This window comes from Muntiacus reevesi, chromosome 11, assembly GCF_963930625.1.
Source record: "Muntiacus reevesi chromosome 11, mMunRee1.1, whole genome shotgun sequence".
Taxonomy (NCBI): domain Eukaryota; kingdom Metazoa; phylum Chordata; class Mammalia; order Artiodactyla; family Cervidae; genus Muntiacus; species Muntiacus reevesi.
The window spans coordinates 43,336,164-43,352,320 of record NC_089259.1 but is presented as its reverse complement, the minus strand read 5'-3'; the positions used below and the strand labels follow the sequence as shown (position 1 = coordinate 43,352,320).

Below are 16,157 nucleotides of genomic sequence, written 5' to 3'. Positions count from 1 at the left end.
GATGGTATATACTTCATGAGAGAAAGAAGTTTTGTTGGTTTTGTTTACTTACACATAACCAGACCCTAGAACATTAAGTGTTCAGTGAATAACCTCTGAATGAATGAAGTGTGAGTTGTTTTAAAGCTCAGGAGTTTAGGTTCTAAAAAATGCTAATCAACTTCAATTTTGTAATGTAATAGTTATATGAAGATAAGTTTAACATTTCTTCTTCCCAATTCTGTAACATACTCAATAAGGGAATTGCTAACTGAAAAAATGATGAAAATGAAGATAATTAAAATGAGAGCAGTATAAAGTAAAGTTAAATGAAATAACCCTTTAGAGAAATGAACTGTGATTATTTAATCTTACTCTAAGAAAATATTTTAAGTTGATAAAATAGAATGCACTTTGTGGTGAAGATGAGGCAGCTGAGATAAGTGCATTTTTTAATGTTTAATTAATCAAATGTGTAATATTGAACAGCTTATATTTTTAATTTAATTTTTACTTTAATTTTTATTGACATACAGTTGATTTAAACTGTGCTGTGTTTCAGGTACACAGTAAAGTGATTCAACTCTACATATATATCTATGTATATATTCAGCTGTATATATATGTGTGTGTGTATATTCTTTTTCTGATTCTTTTTTATACAAAAATTACAAAATATTGAGTATATTATTATTACAAAATATTACAAAATATTGAGTATACAAAAATATTATTTTATTATTATTATTTTAATTATTATTTTGTTATTACAAAAATATACAAAATATTTAGTATAGTTCCCTGTGCTATATGGTAGGTTCTTTTTGGTTATCTATTTTTATATATAGTAGTGTGAGTATATTAATCCCAAACTACTCTTTATTTTAGCCTTTTAGAATTCATTGTTTTAAACACCACCTTTGATTGTGAATTGTAGTATAGACCAATACTTCTTGTTCTACCCAGAAGCAATAAATGCAGTTTTTCCTTTATGTTATTCTGTTACCATTAGTTTATTAGTATGACCTTTTTTTTTCCAGTGAGAGTGTATTCCTCTTAAATTTTCATTTATTATTGTGGCTAGTTTTATAAAGATAGAACACTGCAAAAGATTGTGTTTTATTGATTGGTGGAGCTATGATGCAGGACTATAAAGCAGTGTGTTGAAGTATTAAATTAAATATTCTTCCTTTTGTCCTACTTCAGGGCCATCTTGGAGGTTAAAGGGTCTCACACAAATGAAATGATAAATCCAGTTTACATAGTTTCTCTATAGACATTGAACTGCTTCTTTCTTATTATGTCTGAATAAAACTCATTATCTATTTTGTTTCAGTAATAATTATGAGATTCTCCCCTAAGCAATTCTTTACTGTCTTCATTATTCTCCATCTTATAGCATACTCTGGAAAGGCAAGCATATAAATATGATAAAAGAATTAAGCTGTTGAAATAAATTAATTTATTGTACAACAATGTATTCAAATCTTACTTGCTCAATGGATTTTACTTTAATGAAATTCTTCAAAGAATAATACATCATGTTCCAAAGATTGAAATTATACATTAAGTAAAATGACTGAATATGTTGTGTCTCAGTTTATAGAAACTTTCAATCGAATACTTAAGCTTTAAAAGCATAAAATTTGCATAAATTAAAATATTTCTTTAAGTAAAAGTATTAAATATTGTCTTTGCATCCTTTGTTCCTAGACGAAAAAAGCAATTAAAGTAAAAATAAGCTAAAGCTATAATAAATACTACAATTTCACCTATGTTGCCTAAGCCTTAAATTATGTTTTAAGATGTATTTTACATTAAGATTTTAATCCAGCTTATTTTTTACTTAGTTTATTATATGACTTTTAGAGTGTTATGAATGTGTAAGTGAATAAATGAATAATGCATGAATGAAAAAAATCATCCAAGAAAACTTTTGCAATTAAATACATTGACTAATGAAATAATTATTTACCCCGTGTGGAAAATAAGCAACTCTTCAATGACACAACCATTGTTACTAGAGTTTTGTGAATTAAATGTTTTAGTACTTTATGAGCTAAATATCTCAGGAAAAAAATCAGCTTCTCATGCTTTCTATTAGTGCTACTGAGAAATCTCTTATGACAGAAAAACTCATACTTGCTAAATGATTTTAAAGGGGTTGATTTAGTCCAAGATTGCACTTTACCTCTTTTTGGCCTAACACAGGCCTCTGAAAATATGATCAATTACACAATTATTAGAAGGACTATTAAAGTGTTTGAATGGATAAACATTGACGTGAGTGAACTTTTCAATAAAATAGAATGACTAATTTAAAAAATATTATTTGTATAAAAGTGTAATAATACTCTTTGTTTAATATAGACCAGGTATTTCTGCATAATCTGATTGTTAAAATTTAGATGTAGTATAAATAAGCTAAAACTTAGACAAACTTAGGTCCCTCTTTATTAGACAAATCAAGGTTAGAGTCTATATAGTGTGTATCTGGTCATGTGTGCAATTAACTACAGCATGGATTATTTATATAGACATTTATACAGACTAAAAAGGAGTTTTCCTATACAGTTTTATAAATCCATACTTTATAATAAATACACAGATACTACAAAAATGACACAAACTCCAGCCTTTGAGTACTACACAGAAGCCAAGTTACCCTTTGATTTGTGATTTCAGAGACTTGATATGAACTTTATTGCCTTTTTTAAATTAAAAATTGTGGTTCAGTTCAGTTCAGTCACTCAGTCGTGTCCAACTCTTTGCAATCCCATGGACTGCAACACGCCAGGCTTCCCTGTCCATCACCAACTCCTGGAGCTTGCTTAAACTCATGTACATTGAGTTGGTGATGCCATCCAACCATCTCATCTTCTGTCATCCCCCTCTCCTCCTGCCTTCAATCTTTCCCAGCATCAGGGTCTTTTCAAATGAGTCAGCTCTTCGCATCAGGTGGCCCAAGTATTGGAGCTTCAGCTTCAGCATCAGTCCTTCCAATGAATATTCAGGGTTGATTTCCTTTTAAGATTGACTGGCTTGAACTCCTTGCAGTCCAAGGGACTCTCAAGAGTCTTCTCCAGCACCACAGTTCAAAAGCATCAGTTCTTTCGTGCTCAGTCTTCTTTATGGTCCAACTCTCACATCCATACATGACTGCTGGAAAACGATAGCCTTGACTGTACAGACCTTTGTTGGCAAAGTAATGTCTCTGCTTTTTAATATGCTGTCTAGGTTTGTCATAGTTTTTCTTCCAAGGAGCAAGTGTCTTTTAATTTCACAACTGCAGTCACCATCTGCAGTGATTTTGGAGCCCAAAAATATTAAGTCACTGTTTCCATTGTCTCCCCATCTATTTGCCATGAAGTGATGCTATCAGATGCCATGATCTTCGTTTTTTGAATGTTGAGTTTTAAGCCTGCTTTTTCACTCTTCTCTTTCACTTTCATCAAGAAGCTCTTTAGTTCCTCTTCACTTTCTGCCCTAAAAATGGTGTGTCATCTACATATCTGAAGTTACTGGTATTTCTCCTGACAATCTTGATTCCAGCTTGTGCTTCATCCAGTCCTGTGTTTCTCATGGTGTACTCTGCATATAAATTAAAAAAGTGTAGTGACAATATACAGACTTGACATACTCCTTTCCCAATTTGGAACCAGTCTCTTGTTCCATGTCTGGCTCTAAATGTTGCTTCTTGACCTGCATACGAATTTCTCAGGAGGCAGGTAAGGTGATCTGATATTCCTATCACTTAAAGAATTTTCCACAGTTTATCGTGATCCACACACTCAAAGGCTTTGGCTTAGTCAATAAAACAGAGGTAGATGTTTTTATGGAACTCTTGATTTTTCCATTATCCAGCGGATATTGACAGTTTGCTCTCTGGTTCCTCTGCCTTTTCTAAATCCAGCTTGAACATCTGGCAGTTCATGGCTCATGTATTATTGAAACATGGCTTGGAGAATTTTGAGCATTGTGTGCAAATGAATATATTCAGAAAGAAAAAGATAAACTATTAATACATGCAACAACCTGAATGAATCTAAGAAACATGTTGTTGTGTAAAAAAGGCAGACATGAAAAATTAGGTACTATATGAGCTAATTTTTGTGAAATCTAGAACCAGCCAAACTACTTCCTGGTGATAGAACTCAGAAAGCAGTTGCTTATGGGGATGGGAGAAATAGGTTGGAGGGGGCATGGGAATCTTTCTCAGTCATGGAAATTGTCGAGAGCTCGACAAAACTCAGCAGACTGAACACATAAGTTCATAGTTTGAAGCTGTTTTAAGTTTAACTTAAAGGTGAATGTTAAGAAGAAAGATTTATAATCCCAGTTGCTTTTAAATTATAATTAGAAGATGGGCAGTAACTTTTAGCATCCAGATGTGGGTTCTCCATTCTTTTAAATCATATTTGTGCTTTTTCTTATAAATTTAGGTCATTTGTCTATAGACCTATAGAATTTAGACTACTTAGAAGCATAACTTGTTTGATTTATTTACTTTGGGAAAAAATAACTGATAATTGTATTCATTTTTCATGTTGAGACATAGATTTTTAAAACATGCATTGCAACTATAAAGAGTAGACTTTAGTTGACTTTTTTTTTCTCCTTTTTTCCTTTTCTTTTGTTACGATATTCTTTGACCTGGCAAATTCTTTGTTGTAAAGTTTCTTGTGTGACTATTTATTCTACAGAATACATACTGATAAACAGTTTTATGTTTAGATTTTGGAAGTAGGCTTAGCTATTTTTGAGGGTTATTTTCTTTTTATTTGTATGATCCTCAAGAATGAAGCCTTAGTGTAACTGTTGAAGATGATTATTGACAATGTGTAGGACTGAAAAATTGAAAGCATATGAGAGAAGTGATGCTCAATCTTGGATATATGTTAAAATCACCTGGAGAGCCTTAAAAAATATTGGTTTCTGGGCCCCACAGCAGACGCAGGGTAAATGCACATACCAGGTGTCCTAAAAGGACAAATTTATACCCTCATTTTTCTGGAGTCTAGAAGTCTGAAAGCAAGGTGTCAGCAGTACCATGCTTCCTCTGAGATTCTGGGTAGAATCCTTCCTTGAGTCTCCAAATGAGTCTCCTATCCTGATGGTGGATAGGGAGCTTTGGCGATCTTTGGTTTGCAGCTGCAGAGGTCAGATCTCTACCTCATCTTCACATGATGTTTTTCCTTCTTCGCAGTTTTTCTCTTTTTCACATTTTCCCCATATCTTCACAATGTCCTCTTGTGAAGACATCAGTCATGTGTGATGGAGAAGCCACGCTATTTTAGTATGGCCTCATTGCAATTAATTTCCTCTGCAAAGACCCTTTTTCCAAATGCTCATATTCATAAGTATCCATAGGTCAGGACTTCAGTCATTCTGAGGGGACACAATGCAACTCATGTAAGCCAGAAGCTGAGGGACTAAAGCCCAGGCGTAGGAATGTTGAGGAACTTCCCAGGTGATTCTAATGGAAAGTAGAATTGCAAACCATCACTGGGCTAAATGAACTTTTGAGATTGAAGACAGGCATTACTCTTTGTTAGTACAAAGCCTTAAGCTTGTCTGTTTCCTATATTACATTAGCCTTTGATATTTTGAAAATAGCCTCCTATAGGATGATTTCATTCTAGAAACTTTTTTGATTTCAAACAGTCTGCTTTTATTTCATATTTGCATTTTTGCACTCTAATCAGCAATAATTTGCTTATTATTTATTATGTATCATGTATCAGTTGACTTGTAGACTTCCAAATATTTATGAATTATTGAAAAGTGTTCTTCAAGGAGAGTGTGTTCATATCTGAAGGTGTAAATATCTCTTTGCTCAAAGAAACAAATATTAACAAATGAGTATTTTATTTATTAATCTGTAAATTCATTTATAATAGTTCATTGGAGACAGTTATACAACAGATTGGGTTGGCCAAAAAGTTTGTTTGGATTTTTCAGTAAGATGCAACGGAAAAAAAAAAAAAAAAAATCAGAAAATCAGAATGAACTTTTTGGCCAACCCAATATTTGCACATTGGTCTCATTGGGAAGGTGCAGGGCTTGGGTGAGATATGGAGTGGGACCTGAGTGTGAATGTAGGACAGGATCAGGAAACATAATACCATGTTTCCCTGGGATACACCTAATACATTATTCATGAATTTTCAGTAATATATTTGTGGGTTGCATTGAAGCTCAGAGTCTGGAAATTACCAGAATCAAAATTATTCAAAGGTTAAATAATAATAGATTTCCCTGGTCCCTTAAAATGTGACTGCCCAAGTATATCCAGAGAAGTCCCATAATGAAATAGCTGTTAACAGCTCCTCTGGTATTATTTTGATGATGTCACTATGATAATCTGTGTGTTAAATGATCCTAGACACTTGCTGAATCAATATACTCTATGTATTAGGTTTTCTTATAATGATAATTGTCTAGAATTAAAACTTGCTTTGTTCTGTTAATTCTTTGTTGTCTAATGGTTCTAAACTGGATGTTCTTTTTGACCTCTATTTTTATCCAAAGAGGTGATTAACATTTGTCATTAGTACAGTGATGTTCACCTATTTCCTTTCTATTCTTTTCTTACTTAGACTTATGGTTGTTGGTGGGGAGGAAGGAAAAGATAGGTAGTCTGGGGTGAACATATACACACTGCTTGCTATGTTTAGAATGGATAACCAACCAGAACCTACTGGTTGGTTCCATGTATAGCACATGGAACTCTGCTCAATGTTATGTGGCAGTCTGAATAAGAGGGGGATTTGGAGAAGGATGGATACGTGTATATGTATGGCTGAATCCTTTTGCTATTCACCTGAAACTATCACAACATTGCTCTTCAGCTATATCCCAATACAAAATAAAAGTTTAAAAAAAATTTAAAAAATAAATAAAATGTGTCTTTTAATCCAGTTAAATGTTGATGGAAAAATGTGTTGTCTTCACATTTCTGTAGAATTAAGAAAAACCACCATTCCTTAAGCAAGGGTCCAATGTATTTACCTCTTTTCTCCCCCCCACCCGCCCCTGGCGGTATAGGAGCGTGTTCCCGACAGCCCATCACCTGCCCCCTCCCTGGAGGAGGGCCGAAGGCCCGGCAGCCACCCATCATCTCACCGCAGCAGCAGCGTGTCCAGCTCCCCAGCGCGGACTGAGAGCTCCTCGGACAGAATCCGTAGGTGTCATTCTTCCACTTGTCACCATTTTAAACTTTATTAGGTGCAGCTGGCTTTTCTAATCAAAATGCCCTCATTCTGAAGAGATCTCAGATGTATCATGTTCTGAAGCTCTGTAGCCATAGCCATCTCTCAAAATTATGTTTCCCAGTTTGCAATAGCATGAGGTATGGTACTACATTAACAATTCTGATATCAACTCCCTCTTTTTGATGCCACACATAAAGATTTGAGCTATGAAACAGTTAGAGAAAGTAAGTAACCTTCTAGATTAGTTTCTGAAGTAAATGCCTCCAACTCTCAAATATCTAGTGTCCAAATATACTGAGTATGAATTATTCGTCATTCCTTCAATTCCATCCTTGCCAGTTTTTAAAAATTTACTAGTTTTTAAACTTCATCCTTGCATTGACAAAGAGGGATAAAAGAAATAGATTCAAAATAACTGTTTTTAAAAAAACACATTTCATAATCATTCAGATGATCAATAGATTAAATAGTTTAAAATTGGTCAAATTTTAGGATTTGAATTAGTAACAGTCAATAATGCATTTTATCTTCACATGTTATTGTTATAAAATTCTAAAAAGTAGGTTCATACCTTATTTTGTGATCACATTTTCAGATATTTAATCCTTGTCCTCATGATCAAGAAAATTAAGAGTAAAGCTGTGGGTTGTTGTTAATTGCTCAGTCATGCCTGACTCTGCAAACCCATGGACTGTAGCTCGCCAGGCTCCTCTGTCCATTGAATCCTCCAGGCAAGAATACTGGACTGGGTTACCATGCCCTTCTCCAAATTATTCTATGTATTTTTAAAATGTGTTTTTTTCAGTGAAAGTAAGGTTTTATGGAATGACCTTTCTGCAAAATTTTTCACAAAACCAAGATTTTCATGGGCAGTTTATTAAGAAATGTGTTGACTGAATTGAGATCATAAGGGTGTTTGGTCACCTGCTTTATCATGTCAGTAGTGACAGGTTACTCTTAATAATTCAAGAAAGAAATTATTGTTTTTAATCATTCAGCCATTTAATAGATATTAATGGGCAGTCTTATTTTTAAATTTGAATTCAAAATCAAAATTTTAAAGAAGTACTTTGCTATCTCTTAAACTTAGGGTTTTGTCTACTAGGATGTGTGTGTGCATGCTCAGTCGCTTCCCTCATTTCCAACACTTTGTGACCCCATGGACTGCTGCCCTGCAGGATACTCTGTCTATGAAAATTGCATTGGGTGGCCACTTCCTCCTCCAGGGAGTCTTCCCAATCCAGGATCAAACCCATGTCTCTTGCGTCTTCATTGCAGGCAGATTCTTTACCTCTGAGTCACTGGGGAAGCCCATTGACTGGAATAGAATATGAATATTGAATCTCAGTGCTATTTCAGTGACTTAACTTGCTGAAAACTCTATTTACCCTCTCGTGCCACTAAAACTATTCTAAATTATATTTTAACTTTATAGTCTTAGAGTGTTCTAGCTTTAAGACTGTAGTTTTTGCAGTTACAGAAGGTTATATGCTCAGGAGAGGATGTGTTACATTAGATTAAGCCTGAAGAGTTCATTGGTAATGGTTATAGTCGTATGACCCCTGAGAAGTATTCTAGACATTAAAAAATATACCTATTTTATGAGATAAATAGAGGATAAAATAATTTCATTTTCAATATATTTCTGCTTGTTCTTAAGAATTATCATATTTATCAGTCCTCATGGTGTTCAGTGTAGAGATAGATTATAATTTTAAAGTTAGACCATGATGTTTTGTTTATTTCTGATTCCAAAAGAGTTTAAATAGGTTATTTGAATATTGTGTATTATGGTGTTTTATTCTTTTATCTTTTGTTTTGGGCTTGACAGCTGTCCATCAGAATGGGTTGTCCATGAACCAGATGCTGATGGGTTTATCACCAAACGTACTCCCTGGGCCCAAAGAGGGAGATTTGGCTGGTCATGACATGGGACATGAGTCAAAAAGGATGCATATTGAAAAAGGTAACATATGATTATGAGGTCTGTTTTTCCTGCTCAACATATGAACTAGGTTTTAATCACAGAATAAAGTATATTTCTAAATTACATTAGAAGATGCTATATAAACATTTTAAAAGACTACAATATTAACATTAAGTAAAAATTAAGTCTGCTAAACAAAAAAAAAAGAAATATGAATGAAGACCTGCTATGATTCTCTTAAACAACAGGTAAGTGTTCATTTATTTCCCAGTACATTTAGACAAAGAGAATTGTTTTGTTTTAATTGTTATCTCTCGGTTCCTAAAGGTCTATAGTTTGTCTTCCTCCATGCCTTCAGGGTCTGTTGTCCTTTTACTTAGCATATTAGAGCAAGGACAGTATACACAGGATTACTATGGGTGTTTTTGGAATAAAAGAGACAGTCATTTGGTCAGTCAAGAAATATAGTGAAGATTATCAACCAATGTACTAGCATTGTTGTTCAGTCACTAAGTTGTATCTGATTCTCTGTGAACCCTTGGACTGCAGCGGGCCAAGCCTCTCTGTCCCCCAGAGTTTGCCCAAGTTCATGCCCATCGAGTCAGTGATGCCATCTAACCATCTCATCTTCTGCTGCCCTCTTCTCCTCCTGCCTTCATTCTTTCCCAGCATCAAGGTCTTTTCCAGTGTACTAGTAGTTACTTCTAAATTGCATGCAACAAATAAACCCAGATAGTGCAAAGCTATGAACATTTTCTATTTATATTTGATTTGTACCAGCGTAACTTGTTTCCATAGGCAAACATTTGTCTTTTCATGCCCTGCTTCATGAAATACTTTCATGAAGAATTGAAATATTATTTTAACATGCAAGTTGAAAATGTATGCTGTTGGATGCCAATTCATGTTTTCAAATGGTAAATTTAAATTAGGACAATTGGAGCCTTGCCATATCTTTATCATCTTAATTTAGTACTTTCAAATTTTAATAATAACATAGACTGTATACTTAGATATCTTTGTCGATATGAATATCAAATCATCAGTGTTATGGAATGGATTATTTCTTTGGAAAGAGTTTATTACTCAAAAGGCACAATTCATTGGATCTCAAAAAGGAAAATGAGTACAATTGGACATTTAAATAACAGAAAGAAACGTTTACAGAAAGACCAAGTTAAGGTGGGAAACCTTTTTTCCTCAAAAATAATTATCCACCAAAAGTAAAAATGTTTACACAACCATGTTTTTCTTTTCAACATGAATACAGTTTACCTGAAACCTCAGGGAGAAAGAAAACAATATTTACATAAATTAAATTATTTGTATTATGTAATTAAAAATAAAATGATAATCTTTCCTAGGTTCTAATATGTCAAAATGTAGGCATTATTGAGAGCAGCATTAAGACAATTTCTAATTATTAGTTTTGAAATTCATTACTGAGTATTATCACTAAGCTGAGTGGAATATATGCAAGTACATAAGTGGGTCAGATTGGCTCTAAATGTCTAATTCTAATCTTTCTGTGAGTTCTTCTTCAACAATGAAGAAAAATGTTATATAGAATGCATTATGTATATTTTGAAATGTATTTTATATTTAATGAAAAAATGATTTTTTAAAATCTACAGTAATAAATTTTTCATAGGGGATTTAAGTTTTAAGTAAGAATGTTTAAATATAAAAATCCATTACTAGGGTTAAGCAGCCATTCTCCACTAACGTCTTGCGATAGAATGAAACCCTATAGAAAAAATCTCTAGTGACTCTTTTCTCAGTTTTCTCATAGATGCTACGTAGCTAGTTTCACTTAAAATGCATGAGAGATGTTTTATAGTATACAGTGGATATCAGTATATTAGTGATTAATTCTCTTGCAGAATCTTGGTGAAGCAAGTATAGGGGTGAAATATGAAAGCTCAGAGGTGGTAGGTAAGAGACCACTAAAGGCATGATCAACCATGAGACTGAAACAATGAGTCCTGCTGGAGTTTTTGGTGGGGAGCTTTCTACAAATCTCATGTTTCAAGTTGAGTTGAACTACACTTTTTTGAAATGGTTTCTTTTTCCAGGATTCATGAATTGTATCTGCCTGTCTGTTCATCATCTGTCTGTATACCTATCATCTATTTGTTATTATATTATAATTTTGCCATTATAGAGCCTTTCCTGAGATACCAAACTAGATTTTTATAGGGATCCTGCTGCTGATTTTCCTGTGTGCCTGTCCCTTAAATTTTCATTACAACATTTGCCTTGTTATTCGGAAGTTCTTTTTTCACTGGTCTGCTTCCAGTACTACATTGTAAATTCCGAGGAGTCATGTGTGTCCTGCATTTGCTTGAAAAGGACTAGACAGTCTGTTATGTGAATGCATGTTTATCTGAGCTGAATTACTAAAAGATTCTGAGATGGTAAAGGTAAGTTAAAATAACTGTGAAGATGAAGGGCAAAAGGTGGAATTATGGAACCCTTAGAACATACACGTGTATGAAACAATAGCATATTCTGGCTATGAATATACATGAAAACTTTTTCTATATCTCTATAATCTTATCACATGTTAAGTTTTTAAATTGTTTTGCTCTCAGAATAAAGACCTTGATCATAACCCAACACTCTTTCAATATCTGAATGCATATTTTATTTTAAAAAGTACATTTTATTTTAATATTTGCCCTAGGGATGTGAAGCTACCATTAAATTCTTAATTTCAAATGTAATTATGGGGTCATGGACATTGTAATAGACATTGATACTCTTGTAGTAAGAGTTTTATTATATGATGCTCATCTTTTGTTATGTATCTCATCTCTTCTATCTATTTTTCATCATACTGAATTATTAGTAAATATTCATAGGTTTTCTAGATTGATAGGGTCTACTAAATTAAAAATTGTTTTTTTTTCATTCCTACATTCATCATGTGCCTTGTACTTGCCCTGTAACTTTCTTACTACACATATCTGTATTAAAACAAGTGACTTCATTTAGAGACATTTGTAGAGAAATTAATTATATGCTTGTGTCATTTTAGGCTTAAACTTCTTAAATGAAATTTGCTGCTTACCATGTTAAATCATCCAAAAGATAATAATTCTTAAGAAAACATTGATGTTAAAAATAGATACCAAAATTAATTATTTGGGTGCTGAGAATCACCATGGTCTAAAATCTTAATCATCAGTAAGTTTTAAGCAGTTTTAAATCATCTTAATATTAAAAAGTTGTTGACTTTATTCTATTAGACAGAATATTTGTCACCATTAGTTGAAGGATCAGTGGCTATACAGGCATTAGAATTCAAAGTAATATGTGCTGAGTAAACTCTCCCCTTAGATTTTAAAATAAAAACACTCCAATGGGTTTTTGAATTCAGGAAGAGTTTAATTAGAATACATTCAAAATATAAATATGAAAAAACAAGTTAGTGTATCAAGAAGTAATAGACATACATTATTTCAGTGATCCTAAGTGTTAGGAGAAATGATTTTAATAGTATGCACTTTGATTAAAATTAGAGATTTATCAAAGATATGTCCTGAGGAAATCTTCGACACAGCTGGTAGCCTCATAAACAGTTTTATGTCTTCTAACTTTTCCAAACATACCCCAAGTTCTCTAGAACTTCTGGATTTTAAAAAACATGGCTGATTTTTACCCTCAGTCTAAAATTAGTGAAATAGATAGGACTAATTGATGTTTTCTTTTTTTTAATTGAAGTATAGTTGTTTTACAATGTTGTGTTAGTTTCCGGTGTATGAAGTAATTCTGCTTCCTGTATATGAAACAATGAAAGAGTTACATATATATGTAATATATTTCTCAGATATTTTTCCACTATAGATTTTTCTAAAATTCTGAGTATAGTTTTCTGTGCTGTACAGTAGGACCTTGTTGCTTATCTATTTTATATGAAATAGTGTATATCTGTTATTCCCCAAATCCTGATTTATCCCTCCCCCAGCCTTTTCCCTTTTAGTAACCATAAGTTTGTTTTCTATGATCTTGATTCTCTTTCTGTTTTACAAATAAATTCATTAGTATCACTGTTTTTTAGATCCACATATAAGTGATATCATAAGACATTTATCTTTCTGTCTGGCTTACTTCACTTAATATGATCTCTAAGTCCATCCATGTTCTACAAATGATATTATTTCATTCTTTTTATGGTTGAATAATATTCCATTGTGAGGGCTTCCCTGGTGGCTCAGGGGTAAAGAATCTCCCAGCTAATTCTGGTTTGATCTCTGGGTCAGGAAGATCCCTTGGAGGAGGAAATGGAAACCCACTGCAGTATTCTTGCCTGAAAAAAATCCCATTGACAGGGGAGCCTGATTGGTACAGTCCACAGGGTCCCAAAGAGTCAGACACAACTTTGCGCTAACAACAAATATTCCATTGTATATATGTACCACACCTTTATCCATTCCTCTGTTGATGGACATCTAGGTTGCTTCCATGTCTTGGCTATTGTAAAAGTGCTGTTATGAACTATGGGTTTATGCATCTTTTCAAGTGAATTTGTTTCTGAATATATGCCCAGGGCATTGAAATTATATAAACAGGCTCTCTCTTTCTTTAGGCTGCATCTCTCTCTTTATTCCCTCCAAATCTGTCACTGGTGCTGATTTTCAGTGATAACTCTCTCATGCATAATTTCCTCCCTGGTTTATCAAATTGTTTGAATTGTTATTTCCAAAACATTTTTGAGCATGTTTCATACCATGCATATAATTACCTATGCACATTTTTATTATTTTGGAATCTATCTAATTTTTTGTCTTCCAAAAAGTAAATGTATGTTACACATTAGATACTGTATGCTGTGGTATTAGCTTTTTATCCCCACTTATAGAAAAAGTGAGCACATATAATTGGAACTAAGTACTGAATACTTAATTTACATTAGTGTATTTCAGTCTTGGATTAAATAAACCAAAATGATATCATCAATAGGTAAATATTTACTGCATGTCAGATATGTGAAATGAACAATATGAAATACAAAATGTCCCTTTCTTTTTTCTCTTTCTGCTACAATTTCACAAAATTTTTATTCATATATATTCTAATTTCCCCTATAATTGAGGCTTTTCCCTTTATTTGTTTTCAAAAAAATATGAAAACTTTCTTTTGTTAGTATACTCAGTCGTTCAGTCTTGTCAGACTCTTTGCGACCCCAGTGATTTCTGCCATTTTAGAAACAGGAATAATTTAAGATGAAGCCGGAAACACAGGGGTTTTGCTTCAGGCCATAAAACATTTCTTTTGTCACATATTCTTTTGTTGTGTATTCTTCATGGACATTGTTCAAGATTTCCAATGGTTAACAGACTTGTTTGGAAGGGTGTCATTCTGATATTCTGAATTTGAGGACAGAGGATTAGAGGCAAAGAAGTAGTTAGCAAACTGACCATATTGAAATATCCTCTTATTAATGTTGTATTCTTAGCATCTGACCTTGTGGACCATTTTCCTACACAACATCTTTTTTAATGACTACCATTACTTTTCTCCTGTTTGTGGAAATTAATTTCTTGAAATATATTTCCTTTTGCACATTTTTCATTACTTAAAAATTCTAATTTTTGGATTATCTTAAAAATGACTTTCTATTTTGAATTCTAGATTGACATCATATAAATTAATTTATAGTAAATATCACACACATATATGAAAAATCTGAACCCAGTAGTATTTCATTTGACTATATAGGCCTGCATGGAGTGAAAAGCCCTTTTCTTTGGAAATTTCCATATTTTGGTAATGTTATGTGGGTCACTTGTAAAATTAACTGCCTCAATGTTACCTAGAGTAAAATTTACATTTTTTAGGAATTTATTATTACATAATTAATATGAACTTTGCTAAAAGAAATAGGATTTATTGATGATGAAGATGTCAGTTGCTTCTCCAGGACATCCATAACTTAAGGTTTTGGTAACTTTTTTGGATACTTAGAAAGTTGAAGTATATTACTACTTGCAGATAATTTTCATGAATTAGATGCCAAAGCAATTGATCAGAGAGTATTAATATTTATTTTTGGATACATTATAAGTAATAATGTACATTTATAATAATTTTACTTACTATAGTAGCTTTGCTTTTACTCGGTCAGATAAAATATCTTTTCCCCATGGAAAAAACAGAATAGACTATTAATTACTGCACTTACTCAGCTTTATTTTTTTTGAACTCTTTTGATAGGCACAGAGTGACTCACTTCCTCACTGTTTAAGAAATATTTTTATGTAGTCATGCCAATAGCTAATAGTTTTATAGCATTAAAAGTGAGATAGGGAGTAAGTGACTAGTAGATTGTTATTGATTTTGTTTAGTCACTAAGTCGTGTCCCACTCTTTTGTGACTCCATGGACTGTATGTAGCCGGCCAGGTTCCTCTGTCCATGGGATTTCCCAGACAAGAGTACTGGAGTGGGTCGTCATTTCCTTCTCCAGGGGATCTTCCCAAAACAGAGATCAAATCCGCATCTCCTTCATTGGCAGGTGGATTCTTTACCGCTGAGCTGCCAGGGAAGCTCAAATTAACTTATTAGTTCCACCTGTGAATCTGCTTCATGTTATTATTTATTTATGAGTTATTATAAATGACTATTTTATTTCCTTCATTTAAAGTATTTGTTGGTTTAATAAATCAGCTATTTCTAATTTTGCAATTTATTTGCATATTGTCTAAGCCATGATTTCTATTTCTTCTATTTTCAATTTGAAATTTGACACAGTCTGATATGGAAATGATCCAAAGGGAATGTGCACATTCTTCTGTATGTTTATTTGAGAATTAGCTCCAAACTGAAACTTCATTTTGGAAATATTGACTTATAGCTGATATTTTTAGTGAGACTGAAACAATCTTTCTTTTGTACATCTTTATTTTGTAAGTGGACAAGTGTATCTGTTTCTAAAAGAATTACAAAACACTGTCCTTCCTTCTCTGAGTAGGTATATTTATAAATGTACAAAAATTAGGTCATTACAAGTTCAATGACTCAGAGAGCTTTTTTA

The 16,157-nt window shown here is 33.0% G+C and overlaps 1 protein-coding gene across 2 annotated transcripts in view; it reads left to right on the top strand.

Moving 5' to 3' along the window:
* Positions 1-16,157, top strand: part of DACH1 (dachshund family transcription factor 1) — a 456,844-nt gene that overhangs the window by 320,564 nt on the left and 120,123 nt on the right. For both annotated transcript variants that reach the window (XM_065902144.1, XM_065902145.1), the window contains 2 exons: positions 7,027-7,162; positions 9,025-9,159. In XM_065902144.1, the coding sequence (XP_065758216.1) occupies positions 7,027-7,162; positions 9,025-9,159 (271 nt within the window). The remainder of the gene's footprint in view (positions 1-7,026; positions 7,163-9,024; positions 9,160-16,157) is intronic.